The 26,878-nt window shown below is 36.5% G+C and overlaps 1 protein-coding gene across 1 annotated transcript in view; it reads right to left on the bottom strand.

Moving 5' to 3' along the window:
* The window catches only part of CDH2 (cadherin 2), a 333,069-nt gene that overhangs the window by 58,297 nt on the left and 247,894 nt on the right, over positions 1–26,878 (bottom strand). The window contains exons 3-7 of the mRNA XM_007935561.2: positions 23,623–23,849; positions 21,598–21,744; positions 18,648–18,803; positions 14,182–14,326; positions 10,947–11,119 (exon numbers count right to left, since the gene is read on the bottom strand). Coding sequence (XP_007933752.1) covers positions 10,947–11,119; positions 14,182–14,326; positions 18,648–18,803; positions 21,598–21,744; positions 23,623–23,849 — 848 coding nt within the window. The remainder of the gene's footprint in view (positions 1–10,946; positions 11,120–14,181; positions 14,327–18,647; positions 18,804–21,597; positions 21,745–23,622; positions 23,850–26,878) is intronic.

Raw genomic sequence — 26,878 nt, 5'->3', positions numbered from 1 at the left:
TGGTGGTTCAAAGCCACCAGCCACTCCTCGGAAGGAAGATAGGGCAATCTACTTCCGTAGTGATGCTGCCTCGGAAACCCAAGGAGGGGCCCCTATGAGACGGGTCCGACTCGATGGCACACAACAACAATAACAACATACCCTTAAATGGAAGTCCCTTAGTGTGCAAATGGTTAAGGTGCTTGGCTGCTAACCAAAAAGGTTGAAGGTCTGAGCCCACCCAGGGAGGCCTCAGAAGAAAAGTCTGGCAACCTACTTCTGAAAAATCAGTCCTTGAAAGACCCTACAGAGTGCAGTTCTATCCTGACACACGTGGGCTAACCAGGAGTTGGAACTGACTGGACCGCAACTGGTTTATTCTTAAACAAACTCAAACCCAATTAAAGGGTTTATCTCTATATCCATAGACCTGGAACACAGCAGGTGTTTAATAACTGTATACTGAATGCATTGCTATCTGTGCATGACTCATTGAGCCCATTACTTTGAGTACAGACCTATCATGGATATGGATACACTGACCTATAGACAATTATTATCAAATAGGCACTCACTGCTTTCAAATTCCAGACTGAAATTTTTAAAGGGGAACCAAATTCAGCTGTAATGTATCCAAGGGAAAATCTTAAGATGGTCTGAGAAGTCTGTGGTGCTAGCTGACAGTTTTCTATTAGCATAATCTACCCAACTAGCATATCTAAAATCTTTGAAATTTCTGTGGAAATTGGAACAGATTTAAAAAAAAAAAAAAAAAAAGATCACCTTTAAAAATGTTAAAACATTCTGAACAAAATTCACTTCATACAAAAATAAACTGTCATTGCAAAGTGTGGTTTTTCCCGATTCTAAATATAGCTAACATTATGAATGGCCATTCTTAAGGGATTTGTGGAGGTTGGACAGAACAGACACAAATTGTAGCTTTTGATTTAGTTTTGATTTAGTCGTCAGTGGGAAGAGGAAGGAAAAAGAAAGGAGTAGGAGGGGAAGTCCAAACCTCACACATCAGATTTTAAGTCTCTGTTCACCCAAATGCCAATCTCTAGCAGTTATTAATTTTAGGTTGTTTTCTTAAAAGGGAAAATACAACACTTTTTTGAATGCAGGGAAAAAAGGATTATTGCTGGTTGAGCCATTTTAATTTTCCTTAACCTACACCACCTCACTGTAATGTTTCTGTATGTTAAAACATTTCTCAACGGCTTCCTTTGCTGATCAAAAGTGCATTTCAGCTTAATGCTCTCATGGTTAGTAAGAGAATTTTGTAGGGCACTCAGTTCAGCCTCCCAGCCTAAAACCATGAAAATAAAAATTCGTTATGACTTTGAAATGCTATTTTTGTTAGCTGTTATTTGCAGAAGCAGATGAACATTCTCAAAAAAGGGAAAAAAATGAAGTTTCACATTTTTTTAAGAAGATAACAAAATCTATGTAGATATATTATGGAGGTATAATACTTTCTTAGAAGTTTGCTCTACAAAGATTTTTAAAATTATGTCAGCATAATAAATACAATTTGCCTTTGAGCTGAATACTTGGATCAGCAGATAATACTTGCAATCTCTTATTGCTTCAAATTAATTTTGAAACCTCTAAGTTTTAAAAGAACATTATTATTTCTAAAATATATTATCTCTTCAAATACAAAAAAAATTCTCTTTTGGCAAACAATATTATCTCCATTTTCAAATGTTTGATTGATACATTGTTCTTACATTTAGTGAGGAGGCCTACATTTTAGACAACAGAACTATTGAAAGCTTTCTGAGTAAGACTCATTTAGTCATTGGGCATCTGGTTTTGAAAGACTGACAATTAGATTCCATAACAATTTGATTTTCCCACCCTCATATTCTCAAATCTAATCAAAGGGTATCCTGGTTAAAAACTTTTTTCTCTCACTTCCTGTTCTAAAAGGAATAAGACCTCAACTTATCAGCTTGTTGTCAGCCCTTCACTCTCTGTGACTCACTTATGTTACCAAAGCTATCATTTCATCCACTTATCCCACACCCTGAGCTTTTTGTATTTTTTATTAAATGGCTTGGTGTGACCTTATGCCACTGTATCTGGCATTTCCTTCTTCTCAGGTGGTTTTCAATCAGAAATATTCAGTGCCCTATGTCCTTCATGGGTAGCTGGTTGTCACAATTGGGGGGAGCTCCTCGGAAGGAAGGTTGGGCAATCCTACTTCCGTAGTGATACTGCCTCGGAAACCCAAGGAGGGGTCGCTATGAGTCGGGGCCGACTCTACGGCACATAACAACAACAACAACAACAACTGGCATCTAGTTGGTAGAGGTCAGGGATGCTGCTAACACCCTACAATGCACAGGACAGTGCCCCACATCAAAGAATTATCAGATTAAAAATGCGAATAGGGCTGAGATGAAGGAAACCCCAGCCTAGAATATTCCCTCCATTTTGAACCCGGTAAACACAAGGTAAAGAGTCACCTCAGAAATGAGTTCTGAGAGTCCTTAAGGTGATGCAGTTTGCCTCCTTGGGACTGAGCCACCAGGACATAGTTCTATGGCTGTTTTTAGTTTTTATGGTCGTTATCAGTCCATATGTACTTCCTTGCCCCTCTCTACACACAAATAATGCACTGACTGCCCCAGAGTCCTGATTTCGTCCTGCTTATGATGCTGATACATAACAAAATGTCTGACACAGAACCAGCAAGCAGTATTTTTGAATCTGTGGTGGATGGTAAATGGAAACCTTGGATTTTACATCACCTATAAGCATTATTTCAGGTTAAAGAAAAAGCCTCTAATTTATAAAGCTAGCTATACTTGGGAGCTCTGGTGGCACAGTGCCTAAGGCATTGGACTGCTAACCAGAAGGCTGGTGATTCAAACCCACCAGTCACTGCGTGGAAGGAAGGTTGGGCAATCTACTTCCATAGAGATACTGCCTCAGAAACCCAACAAGGGGTCGCTGTATCATTTATTTATTAAAACATATACTGGGACCATAAATTAGATCACTATTTCCCAAACTGCAATGATTCATACATCATTTTCCCAGTTCTTCCATATCCTCATATTTCTGTATTATGAATCACTTACTATTTATCTTAATATAACTCCCTTTTAAAAAATTTAAATCAATTTATTGCAAAAGTACTGTAAATGGAAAATTAGCATCACTAGCCATAAAAAGTAACTGTAAAAATAAACATAATGAAAGTATTGGACTCTGGAAGAATCTACTTGATGGAGCGGCATCTAAAAGGCTTGCGGTTTCTAGTTGTTCCTACAGTTCTCTGCATGTACTAATTAAAATCACTGTATGTGTGTACCACACTTCTGAAATACTGAACTACAATGATGTGAGTGAATGAAAAGCTAACAACATTCATTCACTCATTTGGCAAATATTTACTGAATGTCTACCAGGCAATGTAGCATTTACTCGTATAAAATAACGAACACAGCAAGATATGGCTTTGCTTCCATTAAGTGACAGAGATAGATATTAACGAACCACAAGAGAGATGTAAAATGTGGTAAGGCTAGGAAGAAGTGATACAAATACCCTTTAATAGGAGTCTGACCTAGTTCCCAAAGTTGAGGGTTGGGGGCAGAGATGAATGAAAGAGGCATTTTGGGGGTAAATGAAAAGGAACTGGATAACTAAATAGTTTGATAGTAGATGGATGGCAGTATATGGCAAAGGCAAGTAGAATATAATTTGGGATAATGGAATATATGTGGCACTTGTCACATGAAATACGACTTGCATTAGGAATCACAGATTCGGGAAGAAGATGGTAGCTTTGCTTTTGGGTGCATTGGGTTGGGGGATAGACAGTCAAGTAATAATATCACCATACCTAGGAGGGAAGTAAAGGATTGTGATCCAGTTCAAATTCTTAAACAACAATTCCTTCATCTATGAAATGGCAATGATAGTACTACCTAACCTACAAATTTGTCCCCTAAAATTTTATTGAATGTTTACTGAATGCTGACAAGTGTCCTAAAGATCTGTTGTTGTTTGTTGTTATGTGCCTAGGTACTATAAAATAATAATCAACATTTATTGAGTACTAATTACGTGTTAAGTGCCATATGTTATCTCACTTAGTCTTCACAATATTTCTATCAGGTAGGTGAATATTTTTATACCCATTTTACAGATGAGGAAAACTGAGGCTTGGAAAGGTGAGAAAGCTCGCTCATGGGCACCCAGCCATAAGTGGCAAAGACAAAATTTGAACCCAGAAGCTGTTACATTAATCCATCACTGCATTCCAAGAAAGTCTGAATAGATACACAGTGTGTGTGTATCTGGAGTGGCAGACACAGGCAAAAAGTCAGATTTCAAGGTTTTGAGGACTAAGTGTGAACTGTCACTTGAGAAGTCTAGTGTTGACCTGGAGGAAAAAGACTAGTAACTTGACCATTTCTTCAGTGTCCTTGTATAGAGTAAAAAAGGACGAGGAGCACAATTCTCTCACCATATACTGTAAGTAAGAATCCAGATAAAAATTTCTACATAACACAGTTTGTAAATATAGAGGTATACACAGGTTACTGTGTGTACCCAGAGGAAGGGCTCAGGACTGGATAGAGTGTGGACTAGCCTGTTTGAAAGACACATAGATATGAGAAAGGGATAGCCAGGCAGAGGAAACTGTAGGAAAATAATATAAAACTTCACATTTGTACAATGGAGCGCATGAGCTGTTGGGTATTATTTACTTGTAAGCAGGATGCAAGAAATTTCAGGAAGTTAGGCTAAAAAAGGCTTTGTGGCCAAAGTCGTAGAGGGTGTGTAATGCCATATTAAAGACCTCTCACTTCATCTTATGGGCTATGGGAGTCTCAACATATTTGCAGATCATGGGGAAGGAACCTGTAGAGAAGGGAAGACTGGAGATACAATGGAACACAAGAGGATTTTTTTTTTTTTCAGGATAAAATAAGAAGTTGAGGGCATAAGTAAATGGCTCAAATAAACAGGAAATACAATTTTCATTTTGTCATAAGAAAAACTGTGAAGAAAGTAAGTGAAAATTCTTGCCCAGTAGAATACTGTTGTTGCCATTTATGATGGCAACAGGGAAAACGATAGCTAATATTTATCAGGCACTGTGCTGAGTGATTTATGCATCTGACTACATAATAATGCACTGCACTGGGCAAATCTGCTATAAAATATCTCTTTAAAGTATTAAAGAGCAAAGATGTTACTCTGAAGACTAAATTGCACCTCACCCAAGCAATGTGATTTTCAATTGCCTCACATGCATGCGAAAGATGGACAATAAATAAGGAAGACCAAACAGCTGATTGGAAGGAAGGTTGGGCAATCTACTTCTGTAGTGATACTGCCTCGGAAGCCCAATGAGGGGTTGCTAAGTAAGAGTCAGGGCCAACTCAACGGCACGTAACAACGACAAACAACAGATACATTTGAATTATGGTGTTGGTGAAGAACACTGATAGACCATGGACTACCACAATGACAAATCTCTCTTGGAAGAGGAAAAGCTGGAATTTTCCTTGGAAGAAATGATGGTCAGACTACATCTCTCGTGCTTTGGTCATGTTATCAGGAGATAACCATTTCCTGAAGAAGGATATTCTGCTCGGTGAAGTAGAGGGTCAGTGAAAAAGTAGAAGACCCTCAACAAGAGGGGCAGACACAGCAGCTGCAACAATGGGCTAAAGCATAGCAACGACTGGGGGGACGGTGCAGGACTGGACAGGATTTCACTCTGTTGTACGTGGGCTGCTACAGCTCAGAACTGACTCAACAGCCACCTAACAACACAATTATTACAGGCATCCCATGAGGTGGGTTATAGTATTCTTGTTTTACAGATACAGGAGGAAAGGTTACAGGTTAATACCCTGAAATGGGGATTAACACAGCCTGTAATGGGAAGAGCCAGAATTCAGAGCTACTGAATGGCTGTGTCACTGGCAGTGACTAAGAAGTGTTGGTGATGGACTTGAGGAGAAAGAGCTAGGAAAAAGAAGATGCCAGAAAGAAACATTACTGAGTAATGTAACAGGAAGTCAGATGGTAATAAAAAGAAAAAAAAAGAAGAAGACTGGGAATTGTGGTTGGTATTGCTTTAAGCCTGCAGAACCCAAAGAATGGATAATTTTCAAACCTGTACATTAAAGAAAATTAAAAGCCTGAATCTTTAGGAATTTCAATGACGAGGAGTACAATCACTTAAAGTGTCATATATCCTGGGAGAATGATGACTGAAAATTCTTTTTGACAGAAAAGAAACTGTAGATTGTATGAGAAATAAAAGATTCTGTAGCTTGGATGAGGCCTGAAAAAGTCAAAGTAATTCCTCCTCCAGGCCTTAGGCAGAATTACCATAAACCATCTGAGATAGATACAATTTTTTCTATGTTAAAAGACTTTCAAAAAATGAAGGTTTTCCATAGTAACTCACTGTTGTATTTAATAATTTCACTGCCAGAAAGCTATTTCTCAAATGGTATCTAACCAGTTTACTTTCATCAGGGGTAGTGAAGAGCTGCTCCCATCCACTGAAAGATATACTTAAACATGATTACAGTCTCACTTCGGACTTTCATCCTCTAAATTAAAAGCAATCTCTAAGCCTCTTTCTTTTCATAAAACAGTCCAGTGAAATGTGATAGGCATATTACTGATACATATACAATGGAGTATGATTGAAAGAGAATTATTAGCATTCTCAGATAAACTAGCCATAACATAACTCAAAATAAGAAGAAACAGTTGCAAACATTCATTAATAACTGGAATGCTGAATGTACAAAGTGAATTTAGGAAAACTAGAAATTGTCAAAATGAAATGGAGCACTGTAAATTGATATCCTAGACATTCAGTGAACTGAAATGGACTGGAATTGGCCATTTTGTAGACCAAAAAAGATGTCAGGTAGGTATGACCTACCATACCGGGAATGACAAATTGAGAAGAAGTGGTGTCATAATTATCATCAAAGAGAACATTTCAAGATATCTCCTGAAATACAATGCTGTCAGTGATAGTAATACTCCTATGCCTACAAGGAAGACCAATGAATACAACTAATACTCAAATTTATGCATGAACCACTAATATCAAAGAAGAAGATATAGAAGAATTTTATCAACTTCTGCATTCTGAAATTGATCAAACATGCCCCTTAATTAAGTATTGATAAATACTGGTGGATGGAAAACAAAAATTGGAAATAAAGAAGGATCAGTAGTTGGAAAATATGGCCATGGTGATATAAATGATGCTGAAGATTGTATAATATAGAATTTTGTACGACCAATGACACCTTTCTTATTAACATACATATGGATCTTGCCAATGATACATATAGGATTCAAATCAACTACATCTGTGGAAAGAGATGATGGAGAAGCTCAATATTCTCAGTCAGAAGAAGGCCAAGGGCCAACTGAAAACAGACAATCAACTGCTCATATGAAAGTTCAAGCTGAAGCTGAAGAAAATTAAAACAAGTCCATGAGAGCCAAAGTATGACCTTGAAAAATCCCCCTTGAGTTTCAAGAATAGATTTCACACATTGAACACCAGTGACTGAAGACCAGATGAGTTGTGGTATGACATCAAGGTCATCATACATGAAGAAAGCAAAAAGTCATTAAAAAGAAAAGAAAAGAAACCCAAAAAAAGATGTCAGAAATGATTAAAACTTGCTCTTGAAAGTAGAGCTGCTAAAGCAAACAGAAGAAATGATGAAGTGAAAGAGCTGGATGTAAGAGTTCAAAGCGCAGCTTGAGAAGACAAAGTATTACAATGAAATGTGTAATGACCTGGAGATAGAAAGCTAAAAGTGAAGAATATGCTCAGCATTTCTCAACCTGAAAGAACTGAATAAAATGAATCAAGGCTTGCATTGTCATACCAAAGGAATCTATGGGCAAAAAAAAAAAAAAAAAAGTAGATAGAAGGAATACACAAAGTCACTGTACCAGGAAGAATTGGTTGATGTCCAGCCATTTCAGGAGGTAGCAGGTGATCAATAACTGACAGAACTGAAGGAAGAAGTTCAAGCTGCACTGAAGGCATTGGCAAGTAATAAGGCTCCAGGAATTGAGGGAATATCAATTAAGATATTTCAATAAATGGATGCAATGCTGGAAGCCTATGCCAAGAAATTTAGAAGACAGCTACCTGGCCAATCTACTAAAAGATATTCATATACACGCTTATTTCAAAGAAAGATGATCCAAGGGAAAGCTGAAATTATTGAACAATATAATTAATATCACATATCAGTAAAATGATGTTGAAGAATTAAAAAAAAATGGTTGCAGCAGTACGTTCACAAAGAACTGCCACAAATTCAAACTAGCTTCAGAAGAAGACATGAAACAATGGATATCACTGCTGATGTTAGGTGGATCTCGGCTGAAGGCCAAGAGTACCAGGAAGATATTTACCTGTGTTTTATTGATTGTGCAGATCATAACAAATTATGGATAACATTGCTAAGAATGGAAATTCTGAAACACTTAACTTTGCTCATGCAGAATTTGTCCATAGACCAAGAAGCAGTCCTACAAACAGAACTAGGAGATACTACATGGTTTAAAATAAGGAAAGGTCTGTGTTAGGGTTGTATCCTTTCACCATACTTACTCAATCTGTATGGTGAGCCAATAATCCAAGAAGTTGTACTATCTGAAGAAGTGGCATCAGAATTGGAGGAAGAATAATTAACAACCTGCAATATGCAGGTGACACAACCTTCCTTGCTGAAAGTGATGGTGACTTGAAATTTAAAGTGAAGATGAAAATTAAAGTCCACAGTCTTCAGTGTAGATCACACCTCAACATAAAGAAAAGTAAAATCCTCACAACTGCACCAATAAGCAATATTATGATAAATGGAAAAAAAATATTAAAGTTATCAGGGACGTCATTTTACTTGGATCCACAATCAACACCCAAGCAGCAGCAATCAAGAAATGAAAGGATGTATTGCAGCGTGTACATCTGGTGCAAAAAACCTCTTTAATGTAAAAAGCAAAACTGTCTCTGAGGACTAATACCATGTATATGAGGTGATTGAAAATACCATGGTATACATGCAAAAGGTGGGCAATAAATACGGAAGACTGAAGGACAATTGATGCATTTGAATAACGGTTCTGGTGAAGAATACTGAATATACCATGGGCTGCCAGAAGAATGAACAAATCTACCTTGGCAGAAGTATAGACGGAATTCTCCTTAGAAGCAAGGATGACAAGACTTGGTCTCACATATTTTGGACATGTTATCAGGAGGGCTTAGTCTCTGGAGCAGGGTATCACGCTTTGAAAAGCAGAGGGTTAGTGAAAAAGAGAAAGGCCTTCAACAAGATGGACTGACACAGTGGCTGCAACAATGGGTGAAACAAAGCAACTGCGAGGATGATGCAGGACCAGGAAATGTTTGGTTCTATTTTCAGAACTGACTTGATGGCACCAAACAACAACAACCCTACTGGGCATGTGACCAAGCTGGTACTCAAGAGAGAATAGTGAAAAATACCCATATTCTCATATAAAATATGGCGCATATGCCAAGTTTATCATTTAAGGACAGTATTCCATTCAGGAATGGAAGAGGTGAAAAAATAGGTGTTCTAAATATCACTGAACTAAAAGCCTGCCACAAAAACGAAATGCATTTCAATAATCTCTGACCGAAAACATTTCTAGAAAAAGAACCACTGACACCTGGAAGTTAATTGCTACCAGGTAAAAAGCACCCATCTAGTTCCTAAGCGAGGCTTTCAGCTAGTAGTGAATAAAGTAATCATGACTGGCTCATGTTACTTTATTATAGAGCTTCTAGCACTATCTTGTGTATATAATTAATTGCAATAGCAGCATTTTTCTTCAATCCAATTCAAGTGAATGCTACTAAGGAAAGAAAACACCATAAAAACCAACTCCTAAAATCCCTGTCAATAATATATATTATGATAGCCATAATGTTTCCTTTTGACATGTATAACCTGAGGTCTCATTATAGTAAAAGCTGGTTCATCCAGAAATTTATGAAGCAGAAGTTTCTATAGTTGACACTTTGATAATTCACTCAAATGATTACTGATGGCCAAAATAATGACCTTGAGAATCTGTAAGAAAATGGTCAAAACAGAATAGAGAAAGAATGTAAAAGATCTATTAGGGCTGGAGTTTTAGGAAAGGATATAGGCAGAACTTGAACCAGAACATGTAGACTTGGAAGGTTGTGCTTTTAAAAAAAAAAAAAGGTTCAAGGCAGTCCTGCCAGAAGACATCACATTAAAAAAAAAAAAGGATAGGACAAGAGCATGGTTGGTTAAGGTCTGTCACAGAGAGACAATCTATGTGGTATTAACTGGAATAGCCATTCCCTCTCAGGCTGTGATACTATATAATATTTCAACGTCTTCAATATTTTATGCCTTTCAACAAAATATTATGCCAGAGTATTTTCTCTGCATTTATAACTTTAATGGCTTGCCAGTACTATTAATGCAGTTACTAGTGTTCTAACTTGTCAAATTAATCTCAGAGTTAATGGGCAAGTTCTATTTGTAGCCTCTTAAAAATGAAAATAGTAAAAAATTAAGTTTATGCACATGTTACTTGGGCATGATTTTTAATTTAATCCCACACAAAAGACTTTGAATATAAAGGAAAACCAAGGAACACTAAGAATTTTCAAAATTAGATACCATAAAATTGGCATAACTTAGTCAATAATCACACAAAACATTACACAGACTAGCAATGATCTATTTAGAAAGTCTGTAAAATTTAATCAATTTGAAGTTCTGTAGGGAAAAAATTACAAGAGATTTTTTAATAAAAATTAACATTTGAACAATATGCATTTATTATCACCTGGAGATAATACGTACATGATATTGTGCACTTTTAAGATTAAAAACAAACTGAAATACAGTTTTTGGTTGGCTTACTTCTCTATCTAGCCCAGCTGCCACTGTGATAATGTCCCCAGTTTCATTGTTGATTGTAAACATGTTGGGTGAAGGGGTGCTTGGTGCTTGAGACAGGATTCTGTATCTCAACATCCCATTTAGAGCATTTGGGTCGTCAGCATCAATAGCAGTCACAGTCATCACATAAGTTCCTAGTGACAGTACACAAAGTAAATGAATGGTTACCTTTCATTTTAGAGTTTTAAAAAAAGGACATTTATTTACCTTTTGGACAAATGTCCACTTTTTATAAACAATCACTTTATCACTTAGACTTGATTGAAAACACTACAAGTAAGAACAGTCCTAACTTTAGAAATATAAAACATGGTTTAGTTAGTTGAAAGAAAAATGATAAAATATATATATTTATAAAGACTCAATTTTCCCATAAGTGAGAAGAAAAATTCACTATATGATTTTAAAAAGGATCACTTCAGAGCTTAATTTTTATAAAATGCAAATTAAGTGACACAGATGCTGTTAGAAACACATTTCATGGCCACAGATTCCTTCCCTCTGCCATATATCCTTCCATTACGCAGTAACATCTAAAATGGCATGCCGAGCATGCTGCTGCTCCCCAGTGTCTAAGTCACTCTCTGAAAGTAGGCTGTGCGCATAACGGGACATACTCCATTTATTCAGGTCATAAGGAACCATTTCATGCATTACTGTTTTGGTACATTGAACAGGGATTTGGTATTGTGGTTCATTATTTCCTAAGAGATTAAAAGAACATGGCAACCAACTTAGGGATTTCAATTTCTATTTTGGAAAGGAAATCTACACAGCATTAGTATCAAATAAGTTCAAGCTTGCTAGTAAAATAACAGTAATTTTGAAGGAAAGACAAAAGTAGTTACTATTTAAGGATGATGTGTGCTATGAGATCTTTTGCTTTTAAGATCTAAATTATAGAGCTATTTATCTCTAGCCTATCTTGTTCCCAAGCTCTGTAAGATTGGTTCTATGGTTAAGTGCTTTGTTATTAACTGAAAGGGTGGCGGTTCAAGTCTACCTGGAGTCACCTTGGAAGAAAGTCATCTTGAAAGAAATCTTTAAGAAAGATTTCTTAAAGTTCACAAACATTGAAAATCCTATAGAACATACTTCTACTCTGACACATAAGGGATTGCTATGATTCACATCAACTCCATGGCAACTGGTTTGGTTTGCTCTACAAGATGGTCTTTTGCCCCAGAATGAGTTATGCCTTGGCCAAACCAAAAAAAAAAAAAAAAAAAAGAAAGAAAAGCCAAACTCACTGCTGTCGAGTTAGATCTGACTCATAGCGACCCCTCCTTGGGTTTCCGAGGCAGTATCACCACGAAAGTAGATTGTCCAGCCTTCCCTTCGAGGAGTGGCTGGTGGGTTTGAACTGCCAGCCTTCTGGTTAGCAGTCGAATGCCTTAGGCACTATGCCACCAGAGCTCCCCATGCCTTGGCACCATTATTCAAATCTCTTCAGAGAGTTTGTCTCTCTAAAGAAGCAAAGCAAGTGCCATCTCTACATTCCGATTTTTTTCAAAACAATTATTGACAACTAAACCTATATTGTGTATTTGCTTGTTTTACATTTTATTGATATCTCCCTGTAGAATTTAAGCTATAACAGGGCAAGAGCTAGCTTATCCCTGCTGTCTCCATAATGTCAGAACAGTGCCTACCACTGAATACATGCTCTATAAATACTGGTAGAATGAATGAATGGTTAAAACAAAAAAAAAGCATCCTTCAAAATCTTGAGCCTAATGACTAAATACAAAAGAATTGAACTCAAGATTCATCATATCATCAAGTCTTCCCCAGTAAGAAGTTTTCAAACTTAATAGAATAACTACAGCAAATATCCTCATGAAATGTCTCCCAGTCTAGTGCTCACTGAATGGTCCATCATTTATCGGAGACTTATACTGAAAAACAAGTAGCCCAAATGGTACAGTGGTTAAAGCATTTGGTTGCTAACCAAAAGGTTGGTGGTTTGCATCTGTAAAGATTAAGGTCTTGGAAACCCTATGAAGCAATTTGATTCTGTCCTATAAGGTTGATAATGGGAGCTTTGGTGGCATAGTGCCTAAGGCATTTGACTGTTAACCAAAAGGCTGGCAGTTCAAACCCACCAGCCACTCCTCAGAAGGAAGGTTGGGCAATCTACTTCCATAGTGATACCACCTCAGAAACCCAAGGAGGGGTTGCCATGAGTTGGATCTGACTCAACGGCAGCAAGTTTGGTTTTTCGGTTCAAGGCAGAATCCGTTATAGCTATAAAAGTGGTTTATGCATAAGGAAACTACATAAATTATTGACACAGATGGTATAGACAACAAAGATGATCTGAAGCACAATTTTAAATATGGAGGCTTCTTTAAATACAGAAGATAATGTAGTGAATTAAATTCCCTCCACACCAAATCATCTCAGGTAGGATGGCCAAACAGGAACTTTTACTCTGCCTACGTGTACTGATTTTCTTGACCACTAGTTCTTCAAACTAAGTAGGCCTTCCTGGTCTTACCATCTTACTGGGACAGAAGTCTGCAATGTTTTCAGTACAAGGGACCTAAAATCATGATAAAATGCCACTTTGTAATGGTGAGAGGCTTTTGGTAACTGATATTCTGGGTCAGGTCACTTGCAATTACACAGCTTTAAAAGATAAGGCTGGCAGGGCTCATCCAAGGGGCCATTCTGAGAGTAAATACCTAGTACCGACTCGATGACACATAACAACAACAACAACATATCTAGTATAGTGAAACGACAGCAACCACAGCTGTCACCAAACCCTTCGCCCTTTAGCTTTGGCCTTATCACCTGGTCCCAGGATCACCAAACATCTTTAAGTCTTTCCAACTGTTCAGCTGCTGCTGAGAACAGTATGATGAACAGGAAAGCCCCTAAACTTGTGGTACTAACTTTCTACCTACATTAACTACATCAACCATAGCAGAATGAAAATACCCTATAGATTCTATCATAGAGAATCAAAATCATATTTATATTTTTTCAAAGGTGGGAAAATTATTATGTGAGTGGCATTTTTTGTTTTCTCTCTCAAATCACTTTCTTCCTAAATTATCTTCCTTTTTCCCTGAAAGCATAATGAATGAGAGAAAATTACATGACGAGGCTCACGTTATTTCTCCTTTTTCACTTGTATAGCAGTGCTGCATTACCTGAATTAGCTCCAAATTACTATCTCCAAACTTACCAGGCTTTGATCCCTCAGGAACTGTCCCATTCCAAACCTGGTGTAAGAACTCTGGTCTATTGTCATTCATATCAATAACATTGATGACAATGTCAATGGGATTCTCCACTTGATTTCCATTAATATCCACTGCATGGGCTCTCAACTGCAAAAATTATTAGAAACCAAAACCACTTAACAGATTCATGCCTTGAGAGAGAAGGTAAAATATACAATCACCATGCTACTAAGATAGCAAGAATGGATTGAGACGCTGAAAACAAAACTGCTTTCTTATCAAAACTTGAATTAGCCCAACTCTGTGCAGTGGCAAAAAGCCACCACTTGCTGTATGCTAGGCACTGTGTTCAGAAGTTTATGGATTTCAAACCATTTAATATATATACAATAGAATGAGTAAGAAATTATCTACATTTTAAGATGATAAAACTGAGCTTCACAAAAGTTAAGCAATTTAATAAGGTCACTTCTATTCAGCTCCAAAATCCCTTTGGTAAACCAGGACATATGATAAAGTCAAAGTAATTAAAAATGTGGTATCGACACAGAACAGAAAAGGCAGAAAGAATTAGGTGTACATAGAGAGTTTTGACACTAGGTTGTTCCCCCTCCTCTCAACTGTACAAATCATTCATAAAAATGGAAAGTATGTAAATATATAAGACAGTTCTTTCCTTTCCCAGACCCAGTTCTCAGTTTTGTGGGTATCCTTCTAGAAATTTTATCTTTTAAACAAACATAATCCTTCAGCTACTCTTGGCAGAATTATCTTCAAAATCTTTTTATCCAGCACATGATAATTCATTTCACTCTTTTTGATGGCTGTGTAGTGTTCCACTGAATTATTTCCTTTGAATGGGAATGCTACTGTGATTTTTCAGTTAAATCTCCTATTGTCAATTTGTTTCTGTTGGATATACTTTATCAAGTTAAAGAAGCCCACTATATCTCTCTTTTATTTAGTGGTTATTTAAGATGTGAAACAGGATAAATTTTATTATTGCCTTTTCAACATATATGGAAATAATCTTTTGTTAAAAAATCTTTGACTTAATATATTATTACATTTCTTTATACTGAACCATCCTTAAAATTCTGGAATTAATTTTTTTTTGAGTAGCGTAGTGGCTAAGGCACTTGACTGCTAACCAGATGGCTGGCGGTTCAAACCCACCAGCCACTCCTCGGAAGGAAGGCTGGGCAATCCTACTTCCATAGTGATACTGCCTCGGAAACCCAAGGAGGGGTCGCTATGAGTCAGGGCTGACTCGACGGCACATAACAACTAACAACATGATTCTTTTAATAGACAAGAAGCAAATGTTTGGACACCAAGGAATTTACTTTAAAAATTTTCTGAATATCTTTAATTCCTGATGTTTAACCACAAGATTTCAGATAGCAAGAGTTCATATAAGAAGAGATATTTAGGTTTTTGTTTTTGGTATTGACGTTATTTATATTCATAAATTAGAGTTACAAACTAGACTAGTCTATTCTTTTTAAAGTTTCTCTATCAGTGCTATGTTGTCTTTAGGAAAGACTACAATGTTTTCTTACATCATATTTTAGAACAATATAAAAAGCATTAGAATTACCTGTCCTTCAAGCATTTAAAAATAATGACCTCATAAAGTAATCCAGGCCTTTGACTGGAGGGAATACTGAGTCACATTTAGTACAGAAATACTTTTAAATAGTTCATATGCGTACTTAACTGTTTGGATCTAGGGGAGTCTCGCTTAATCTAAATATCAAAGCCTATTTTAGGAAGTTTCAAAAGCTTCCATAATCTATAAAAATGTACTAGTGCAAAAATCTAACAAATATATCAATGGGGAAAATAAGTCTAGAAACAAATACATGTACATGTGGGATAAGAAAAAATTGTAATGGCTAATTCAGTAAGACAATAACTCCACACATAGTGTTGGAACAACTGGCTGGTTATAAAGGAACTGCAAAGTGGACCTACATTCCTCCTTCCTCTTAGTAGAATAAATTCCACAGTTCTTAACTATTAGAATGGGAAAAATTAACACAACAGTGAAAATTTGGGAGATTAGCATCTTGGAGTAGGGAAATTTTTATAATTATCCCAGGAAAATGAATGCATGATAAAATAAATAAAATAGTTAACAGTGCAAAATCTGTAAGCTATACCAAAAAAACAAAAACCAAACTCACTGCCCTCGAGTCGGATCTGACTCATAGCAACTCCTTCTTGGGTTTAAGAAGCAGTATCACTACGGAAGTAGATTGCCCAACCCTCCTTCTGAGGAGTGGCTGGTGGGTTTGAATTGCCAGCCTTCTGATTAGCAGTCAAATGCCTTAGGCACTACGCCACCAAAGCTCTTGTAAGCTATGTTGTTGTTGTTGTTATGTGTCATAGTATGGTAAAAATTTAAAACAAAGTTTAAAATCAAACAATAAAAGGGAAAAATATATATTAGACCAAGCATTAATGTCCTGGTGGCAAAGCAGCTAAGTGCTTGGCTGCTAAACTCAGCTGTTCAAATCCACTTAGTGTCTCTGCAGGAGAAAGACCTGCCATCTGTTTACATACAGATCACAGCCTAGAAGTCTCTATAGGGCAGTTCTACTCCTGTCAAGTGGGGTTGCCTTGGGTTGAAATTGACTCAACAGTACCTAACAACAACAGATAAAAGGTTCTTAATAACAGTAACAGAAAGGAAGAACCAATTCAAGAGAAAATTCAATGTAAGACAGATACAGAATTTACTTTGGCTATCCAAGTTATGCTACTTAAAACACTGAGGGTTTTTTTTTTTTTTTTTTCTTTAACAGATAATAGTGGCAATAAGTAAATGATGCCTAGAATTGATAATGGCGTGTACAAACTTTAAGTCATATACAGAAGCCAGAAGTGTAACACAACACAACCATTCTAGAGAATAGTATCACTGAGTTTATCAGAATAAGTTCAGTTTTAGGAATTTATTTCAAGGATATAATAGGAAAACATATAATGAATGTTCATTGCAACCTTACTCATAGTGGTAAAAGAAAATAAAAAGTGGTAAATTACCCAAACAACTACTACCTTTCAGTAGTAATTAGTTAAATAAAATTATACTATATACTCACATTATAGTATACATTCAGATTATTCAGTAGAATAGTTTAGAGTAGTCAAAAATGATAATATAAATAATTATAAACTGGTGTGAAAATATGTCCAAACTTTTGAGTTGGTAAGTGAAAAAACAAAACAAACAAAAACTGGTAACAGAGACTGACACCAATCTCAATAGAATACATTCATATTCTATGGATAGAGAAACATCTCACCATATAGTTAACAAAATTTTAAAAAATAAAAAGATCATTATTATGTATCTAAACTATAAATAATTTGGCTTTCTTAAGAATAGCCTTATGTATTGTTTTGAAAAGTTTTACAAAATGTCTATATTATTTTCTAAAATAGAAAGATAACTTTCATTAAAAGTTGGAGTTATTCACGTAGAAATTGTGGAAGTAATAAAGATCAATTTTGGTGCCTATATTACACTAAAAAAAAGTGGCTGAAATCTTATTTCAGTCAAATTTTGCTGGAAAAAAATTTAAATATCTCCTAAAGGTATATTTTATTATTAGGTAATTCTTGATATTTAAATTACTCACTACAGCATTATTTTAAAACTGAAAAAACTCAGCTTCAAATATATACATGTTATTAAATATGGGCATATGTACTCATCTGCAAAGAGCTGTTATCACTCATTAAGAAAATGAGTGAAAGAAAAATAAAGAGCATAAAAAAAACATGGAAACAGAAAAACAGATAGTGTATTTTAAAAAAGATTGGTCAGATTGGCAAATATTAATGAAACAAAATGTTGGCGGAGTTCATGGGCGGAAAGGGAAGGTTCCATTTTTGATAGGAATACCCAAAATGGTGTATGTTTCTGGAGGCAATACAATGAATGAGAAAAATCAAAATGTGCTATCTTTTCTCTAGGACTCTATTTAATGGCAGTTAGCATGCCAGCAGGACCAGATAAATACCACAAACAACATAAACATCTACTAATAAGAAGCTATTAGTAAAATGATAGCCTATACATTCAGTGGAACACTATGCAGCCTTTAAAAATGTGATCTCTATATATTTTGTACCCAACAGTTTTGACCCCATTCATGTTTTCATAAGTTCTTAGCCACATATCTGAAGGCAAGTAAAGAATAATGAGATTTTAGGTAATTTTACTTTCATCTTTGTGCTTTTTTTTTTTCCCCTGCATTGTTTTGTTTTTACCACAAGTATTCGTCAAATGTATAAAAACAGTAAAATTATGTAAATACATAGAAAAGGAAATATATCCATTTCTGGTGTTAAAACTCTTTGTACCAAAGCTTTAGACAGATTAAGAAGCAAATGGCTAAATTCCGTACACCTTCAGTAAAGTATATATATAATTATCAGCTGATTGAAATCTTACATGAAACCGGGCTATGAGCTCGCGATCCAGAGGCTTGGTCACTGACAGCTGACCTGAGATAGGGTTGATAATGAAGATCCCTGTTGGGGGCTGGTCCGCTCCCGGCCCAGTTACACTGTACCGCAGAGAAAGGTTTTTATCTCTATCAGACCTGATCTGAGGATCAAAAAGACAACCGCATTAAACCAAGAAGAGGCTAAATGAGCTCATTATCAGAGACAGAGCACACCACCCCTCATGCCCTTCCTGTTACAAACTTACACCATCTCTTCCCAGAACACAGGGATTCCAATGAAACTCTCATCAGCACCTATTCCTTGTCTTTGCTCTTGGCGATAGGTTTCAAAAAGAGATGTCACTTATCACCAGCAACACTAGGACAACATTAACATCTACAAGAACACTCACTAGCGGCAGTGGAAAAAGTCAAAATTAAGGAATATCAGGTTTTAAACAGCATCTAACTCGATCTTGAGAGTTTCTAGGTTAGAATAACACAGTAACAGATGTCCAATTTTATCAAAGTGAAAGTAGTTACCTTTCCACATGTTATGACAAGAAATTGTTGGCTAACCATAGTAGAAAATATCTGCACAAGAGAACTCCTGTATTATGCTTTAGCCTGGAAGTCAAGCACGTGTATTTACTTTATACTAACATTAACATGGAGCTCTGGTGGTGTAGTGGTTAAAGCATCTGACTGCTAATCAACAGGTCGACAGTTCAAATCCACCAGCCGCTCTGTGGGAAAAGGATGAGTCAGTCTGCTTCCATAAAGATTTACAGCCTTGGAAACCCTATAGGGCAGTTCTACCATGTCCTACAGGGTTGCTATGAGTCTTAATAGACTTGATAGCAGTGGATTGAACATTATTTACTGCAATCAAAGCTTTTCATATCATTGTAAGGCTGACACTGACTACCAAAACTTCTTTATTAATAACAAAGCACACAAGAAATGATCTTAAAATCTATTTTTATACTTTCAAAAATTACATCCATTATTGGCTCACTGCCTTCTCTCCTCCAAATAAAACTATTTCCAGAAAAAGTAAGTGTACAAAAATGAGTAGTTCCAGGAGGCACACAAAGCTACAGAAAAGGAAGGAAGGAAGGAAGAAGGCACAGAGAAAGAGCTTATTTGAGCAATACTGTTTGGAGGTGATAATAGAATATGTTTATACATTAGAAACACGCATTTTGAGGAACAGCATTTTAAAACTAAAGCTCTTGAAATTACTCAAACTTTTAGCAAAGGTGTGAACCAAATCTCTTCTTGTCTAGTAACTCTATTTTGTGTCTTTTAAGACAGCCTCTGTCATACAGTGCAGCCTGCCACCTCTGTAAAAAATTCTATTGACCTTTGACCTAGAAATCTGCAGCTTTACAGAAACAGGGGGTTTTGCTTACCTTGCTCACATGTTAAAAAGAACAAGTTGTGTTTAAGTGTCAAAGGCATGTACTTATAGTTAGAATAAACTACTGTTAAATAAAGACACGCTTACAGCATTTTTGTATCAAAAACCCTTTTTCTCCCCCTTAGCATAAGAACACTTAGCATTTTCATTTGTGATCCTTTTATTCTTTCAACAAACTCTTTACTTTTATATTTTAACAGAGTCCACCAGCTTTGCTGACCTCAAACACTGGGCTACAGGTGTCCAGATGAACTAATGTGTCGGACAACATATGAATTTCATACTGATTGATTCTCAGAAAATGCTCCTAGACACCACTTTACAGCACCTCGTTATATGCATTTTAAAATTGTTCCAGGAAACATATAGTCAGCTAAAATCTTGTCATCTAGAGTCATCCTTTAAGAAAGGAAGTCAATTCCTACAAAAGTGGTCAATCAACACCCTGTCATGTTATCCAATCAGAAATATCCCAAATGAATGTCCTTAACTGTGGCTTTTGCTTTCACCAATCTCTAATTTTACACTCCACAGAGCACTTTGTCTAATGCTATTTGACTCTGTTTCCCCATTTTGCAAGGTGCCCTTTCACCATTCATAAAACTCTTTAAATCTACTTTAAATAGGCTTATAGTTTTTTCACTATGACAACTTAATCCATTCCTAGAATTTAGTTTATTTTTTCTCACTTTCCATTAACGCAGAAAACACCTTTACCTGAAGAGTTATGCTGATTATCATTACATTAAATTAAACTATAATGTGCATTAGACCAGAATATAAATACAAATAAGCGATTTATTAAAAAACAGAGATTGCTGTAAGTATGTGGTGAAATGCTAAATTAATCATATACAGAAACATTTACATTTTAATAAATAGGAACACAACGGCTGTCTTAATTTTTTATTGTAATAAAAAATATGTTGTTAATTTTACCAAAACATTGAAGTATCTGCAATCTTTTTTCTCTCCATCTGATGGTATGTGTTTGAAGTATCTGAAACACTCTATTTCTCAGGTTTGAAATATGCTTTTGTATTGCCCCAGGGATTCTGTTAATAGTACCAGAGGTTATTTTTTTCTTTGAAAAACTCTCAAATACACTTGGTATTGGCATTTTTAGCAATCGTCAGCCCTTTATTTTATTTTTTTTGGCCCAAAAGCTCTCAGGAGAGAGCAGGAATCGTCACGGGAAGTCCAGTTCTCGGACCAGGAACCTCAGAAGTATGTGCAGTGAGAGTGGGTTTGGTACGGATGTGAATGCATATGTTGTAGTCAGATCTGTGTATTCACACACTGAACAAGCTCTATTACCCATAGCGCATAGGGCTTAGGGAGAGTTCTACTCACAAGTAATCCAATAGATGATGAAACAATGAGAAGAAAGCTTCCTACAACACTGCAGAAATTCCATCCATATAAAAGTAAATTTTATAATATATGTATTTCATAAACTTTCCTTTTCATAAAAACATGTCTATCATACATTTGCCACATGCCACAGAGACAACAAAATTTTGCCACCCTACCCTGACAAGCTCTTGAGGAAATGGTCCTCGGGAGTTTTCCGGCAAGTTGATTGGAGGGATGACCCAGTCTCTCTTCTGCCTTTGTAGATAGCCACTGTGCTTAGTGAATTGTCTTGGGAATAGTATCTCTTCAATTTCTTGTGATCCCTTCACATTAAAATACAACAGAACATTGCTGAGTAGTAGGAGAAACACTTTCTGAAAGTACATCAATATTAATGGACGCCTGAGCATGTAGCAATCAGAGTTTATTATGAACGGGAAAACACGCCTGGAGCCCTTTTCCTTATCCCCCTATCAAAACAGAGGAAAACACTACAAAATTTTTGGGTTATACTTTTCATTGAAAAATTGAATTCTAAACAATTTATTATGTGGCTCAGCTATGTAAATGAGTTCCAGTTTCAATAAACCATCTTAGATAGTAGTTAATTTCAAGCAAAATTTAATAGTACCCTTTTATATATTTCTCATTAGTTTAAGCCACAGTTCAGGTAATGTGCTACTGTACATTAAATTTAGATTTTGATATGTTAAAATATAATTTGAATTCCAAGGGAAGTTTAATACATACTGGTAAGGAATGTCTCAAATATTTATGACCCTATTAAATCCCACAGAATTAATGCTGTAATTATTCTAAACCTATGTCAGCCATGATGGATGCTGCAGATGACCCACTTTGCACACTGGGTATTAATCTCTGCTACATGTCAACATTTTCTTCTGTTTCTTCCTATATATGTGGACATTTTAGCCATTAGCCCTTGCTGCTTCAGTTCAAATAGCCAAGTGAGTTTGCTGGAACATAGCAAATCAACAACAGCCAAAAAATCTTTTTGCTTCACTTTACATTACCCAAATGACATGATTCCCCTTAACAGTTAATATATTAACACATTAAAATTCACCTCATGAAACATCAAGACTTGTTATAAGAAAAAATAATAATATATTTTCCTCCAAAACACGCATTCACTTTTGAAATGTACACATCACATAAGCATTAAACACCAAAAATGAATATATGTATTTCTATCTCTAAGCACAATAAATATACAAAATGGAACAGTCATACTTCATAAAATCATGAATTTCAGAATATATGAGGGTGCCTTCTCTTATTTGTTTTGAATTATCTCACAGAACTAGAATATTAAGAAAAAAACGTTGTAACTTTACTGAAGCAATATTAAATTTTATCTCCAATTCCTAATATAGTGACATATACAAAGTAAATGCTCAACAAATGTTTGGTGAATTGAATAGAGCTGTACTCTGTTGGGAATATATTTATTTTATTTTGGCTCATAGCAGCTTCCACTAGAGGGAGTATATATAAAAAATCCAAGCACAGTACCGAAGAGTCAGGTCTGACTCAAAGCAACCCCTCCTTGGGTTTCTGAGGCAGTATCCGATGCGGTATCATGACGGAAGTAGATTACCCAACCCTCCTTCCAAGGAGTAGCTGGTGGGTTTGAACCGCCAGCCTTCTGGATAGCAGTCTAATGCCTTAGGCATTATGCCACCAGAGGTCCTAGAGGGAGTATATCATTCCTAAAAGTCTTGTGGGCAGTATAAATAATTCATATTTCCCAATTTGATTATTAAGGGACAAGACAAAACCCAATACTCCTTGCCAGAAATGCTTTCCTGTTACTACAGTAAATCTGTACTTTCTGTCTAATAGATTTGACCAATGATACTTTGCAAAAAATTGTTTATTTTGTGGTTATATTTAACAGCTTGTAAAGCTTTGAAGGAATTTAAAACAAAGAAACATTACTTCCAATTGAAATTAAATTATAAATCTCAAAGTACAAACAAACATTTCAAATATAATCTCTGCTTGCTTAAAATATATTTAGTCTAAGTATCTTAGAAGAGTAAAAACATAACAACATACAATTGAAGTGAGTGATGCTGATAAAACTTCAAATGTTGGCCATCCATTAAAGTGATGGATAGTATGTATTTAATTCTAATTGTATAATATCAGCACTAGCGTGATTTTGGATACTATACCTTTACTGATTCTTCAGTCAAAGTTGGTTTGAGGCTCAATTTTACTGCCACTTGCCACTTTTCTTGAGTTTCTTTGTCTTGGGCATATATCAAGAACTTGGCTTGCTCAGATGAGAGTGGAAAGCTTCTCACTGCATACACCATGCCGTCTTCATCCACTTGAAAATCTGCTGGTTCGCTGCTCTCATACTGTACTTTCCTTTTCCCATTGCAGTTGCTAAATTTCACTGTAAAAGATAATAAATATATGAGTATAATTATTCTATGGGAGCTCTGGTGGCACAGTGCCTAAGGCATTTGATTGCTAAACAGAAGGCTGGCAGTTCAAACCCACCAGCCACTCCTCAGAAGGAAGGTTGGGCAATCTACTTCCATAGTGATACCACTACGGAAACCCGAGGAGGGGTCGCCATGAGTTGGGTTTGACTCGACATCAGTGTGTTTGGTTTGGTTTTTAATTATTTTACAAATGTCAAACAATTATCATGTAAGTATATATCCCCTTTTAGATTAAAAGAAAATTTCTTTCCCATTTATTATGATGTTTATGGTTCAGTTGAGCAAAAAGTACCAAGAATTCATTCCTAGAAGAAATACAATAATAATGTTCCTTAGAAGTGAGGATGGTGAGACTGTGGCCCTTGTACATGGGACATGTCAACAGGAAAAATCAATCTCTAGAAAAGGACTTCATGTCTGGTTATGTAGACAGTCAGAAAAAAACAAGAAAAATCCTCAATGAGATGGATGGACACACAAATGGACTCAGACATACCAATGATCAGTAAGATGGCACAGAATCAGGCAATATTTCCTTCTGTTACACATAAGATCACTAAGAGTTAGAGCTAACTCAATGGCAACTAACAACAACAGTTTAAAGGATAAAACTGAAGCTTTCTTTAGTTCATATTGTGGTAGTAGTTTGCTTTGTGTGTCAACTTGGCTGGGCCTGGTTGAGTGGTTGGGCAGCTAGCTGGTGGTAGTTAATCCCCATGAGGAGACTGGCAATCAACTCCATAGTGGAATCTACCACAAGCACCTGGATAGCTGCCTTTGGGTATGTGATCTGCTTCCTGTATATAAGGAGAAGCTTTTGGGTATGGTCTCTAGCTTATGGCATGCTTGGACCCTGCATGTAGCTGTGGCATTGCTCAACAGCCTGCTATGCTCTGCCGACTTTGGGACTTACAATGGACTTAAGTTAATGGCCTGCCGTGTGCTTTGGTAACATTGGGACTGTGCTTTTTCCTTGTCAACCTTGGGGCTTCTCAGCCTCAGCAGTCAGTGGCTGTCTGAGTGAAGAAATGCCTCTAGCTCCAGTGGGCCGGGAGCATGAGGCAGAGCTGGACCCCAAGGTTGAAGGGCATTCACCCAGCCCCTAAAGCCTGGCACTATGAACTTGGACTTAAATCCTCCAAATTCTAAGAATAAATTCCTGTTTTTAAGGCTATCCCATTTGTGGTATATTTCTTGTCAGAGCAGCACTAGGTAACCAGAACACATATTATGAAAGGAAATCTCATTGAGAAGAATGGGAATTCCAGAACACTTAATTGTACTCATGAGGAATCTGTACACAGATCAGGTGGCTTTTGTTCAAATAGAACAAGGGAACACAACATGGTTGAAAATCAAGAAGGGAGTGCGTCGGTGTTGTATCATTTCACCATACTTAGTCAATCTGTATGCTGAGCAAATAATCCAAGAAGCTGGACTATATGAAGAAGAACATGGTATCAGGATTGGAGGAAGAATCATTAACAACTTGCGATATGCTGACAACACAACTTTGCTTGCTGAAAGTGAGGATGACTTACTGATGAAAACTGAAGAATACAGTCTGCAGTATAGATTACACCTCAACATAAAGAAAAGAAAAATTCTCACAACTGGACCTATAAACATCATCATGATAAATGGAGAAAAGATTGAAGTTGTCAAAGACTTCACATTGCTTGGTTCTACAACTGATGCCAATGGAAGCAGCAGTCAAGACATCAGACAACGTATAGCACAGGGCATATCAGCTGTAAATGACCTCTTTCAAGTGTTGAAGAGCAAAGATATCTCCTTAAGGAATAAGGTGCGCCTGACACAAGCCATGGTATTTTTAGTCACCTCATATGCATGTGAGAGCTGGACAAGAATAAGAAAGATCCAAGAAGAGTTGATGGTTTTGAGTTGTGGTTTTGGCAAAGAATACTGAAAGTACCATGGACTGCCAGAAAAACAAACAGACCTGTCCTGGAAGAAGTGCAGCCAGAATTCTTCTTGGAAGCAAGAGTGGCCAGACTTCATCTCATCTACTTTGGTCATGTTGTCAGAAAGGACCATTCCCTGAAAAAGCCTGGTAAAGTGGAGGGTTGGCAAAAGTGGAGAAGGCCCTCAGTAAGACGAACAGACACAGTGGTTGCAACAATGTGCTCAGGAAAAGCAAGGATTGGGAGGATGGTGCAGGACCGGGCAGTGGTTGGTTCTGTGGTACACAGGGTCACTATGAGTTGGAGCCAACTTGACAGCACAACAACAACAACAACAGCCTGAAGTTTGAGATATTCTCCAGCGTCTCATGTTCCAAAGCCCCCTCTTTCCTTTTGAATTTTTCTAGATACTGGGCATTTGCCATGCCTGCATTTCACCCTCATACCTTTCACTGAATGAGTTAATACTGCATAAGCGGAAGGTCAGTGAAAAAGAGGAAAATGGTCAACGAGATGGATTGACACAATGAAGACCATTACCACCCTTTCACACCAAGCCTGACACTGTGAGAGCTATTTGAGGGCCAATTTCTTAGTTATCATGTAATCTCTGAATATTTTTGGCATAGTCTCAATATATAGTTTTTATTAAATAAATGCTTAAAGGAAGAAAAGAGTAATATTTATTAATGTTAGATGCCCAATATGTTCTACAGTTACAAGATATTATGGTGATTTAATCATTATAATTTGTAATATGTGGTTCTCATAGTGCTTATAATAGTCTATCAAGCAATATTAATTTTATTCATTTTCAAATGTGTATTTCAAAATAAATTTCCAATTACAAAAATCTTTTATTCTAGGCGGGGCAAGATGGCGGACTAGGCAGAAGGATTGCACAGACCCTCTTCAACAAAGAAAAGGGAAACCAATTAACACAGACACAGAAGATAATCTTGGACCCCTGAGCCTTGAAGGAAAGGATGCAGATTTGGACTAAACCCCAACTAGCAGAAGAATTTGCGTGAAAATACCAAAAAAAGAGACCT

Source organism: Orycteropus afer, unplaced genomic scaffold, assembly GCF_000298275.1.
Source record: "Orycteropus afer afer isolate SDZICR_OR568_19922 unplaced genomic scaffold, OryAfe1.0 scaffold00030, whole genome shotgun sequence".
Taxonomy (NCBI): Eukaryota; Metazoa; Chordata; class Mammalia; order Tubulidentata; family Orycteropodidae; genus Orycteropus; species Orycteropus afer.
The sequence above is the reverse complement of the archived record's forward strand: the minus strand, read 5'-3'. Positions and strand labels throughout refer to the sequence as shown.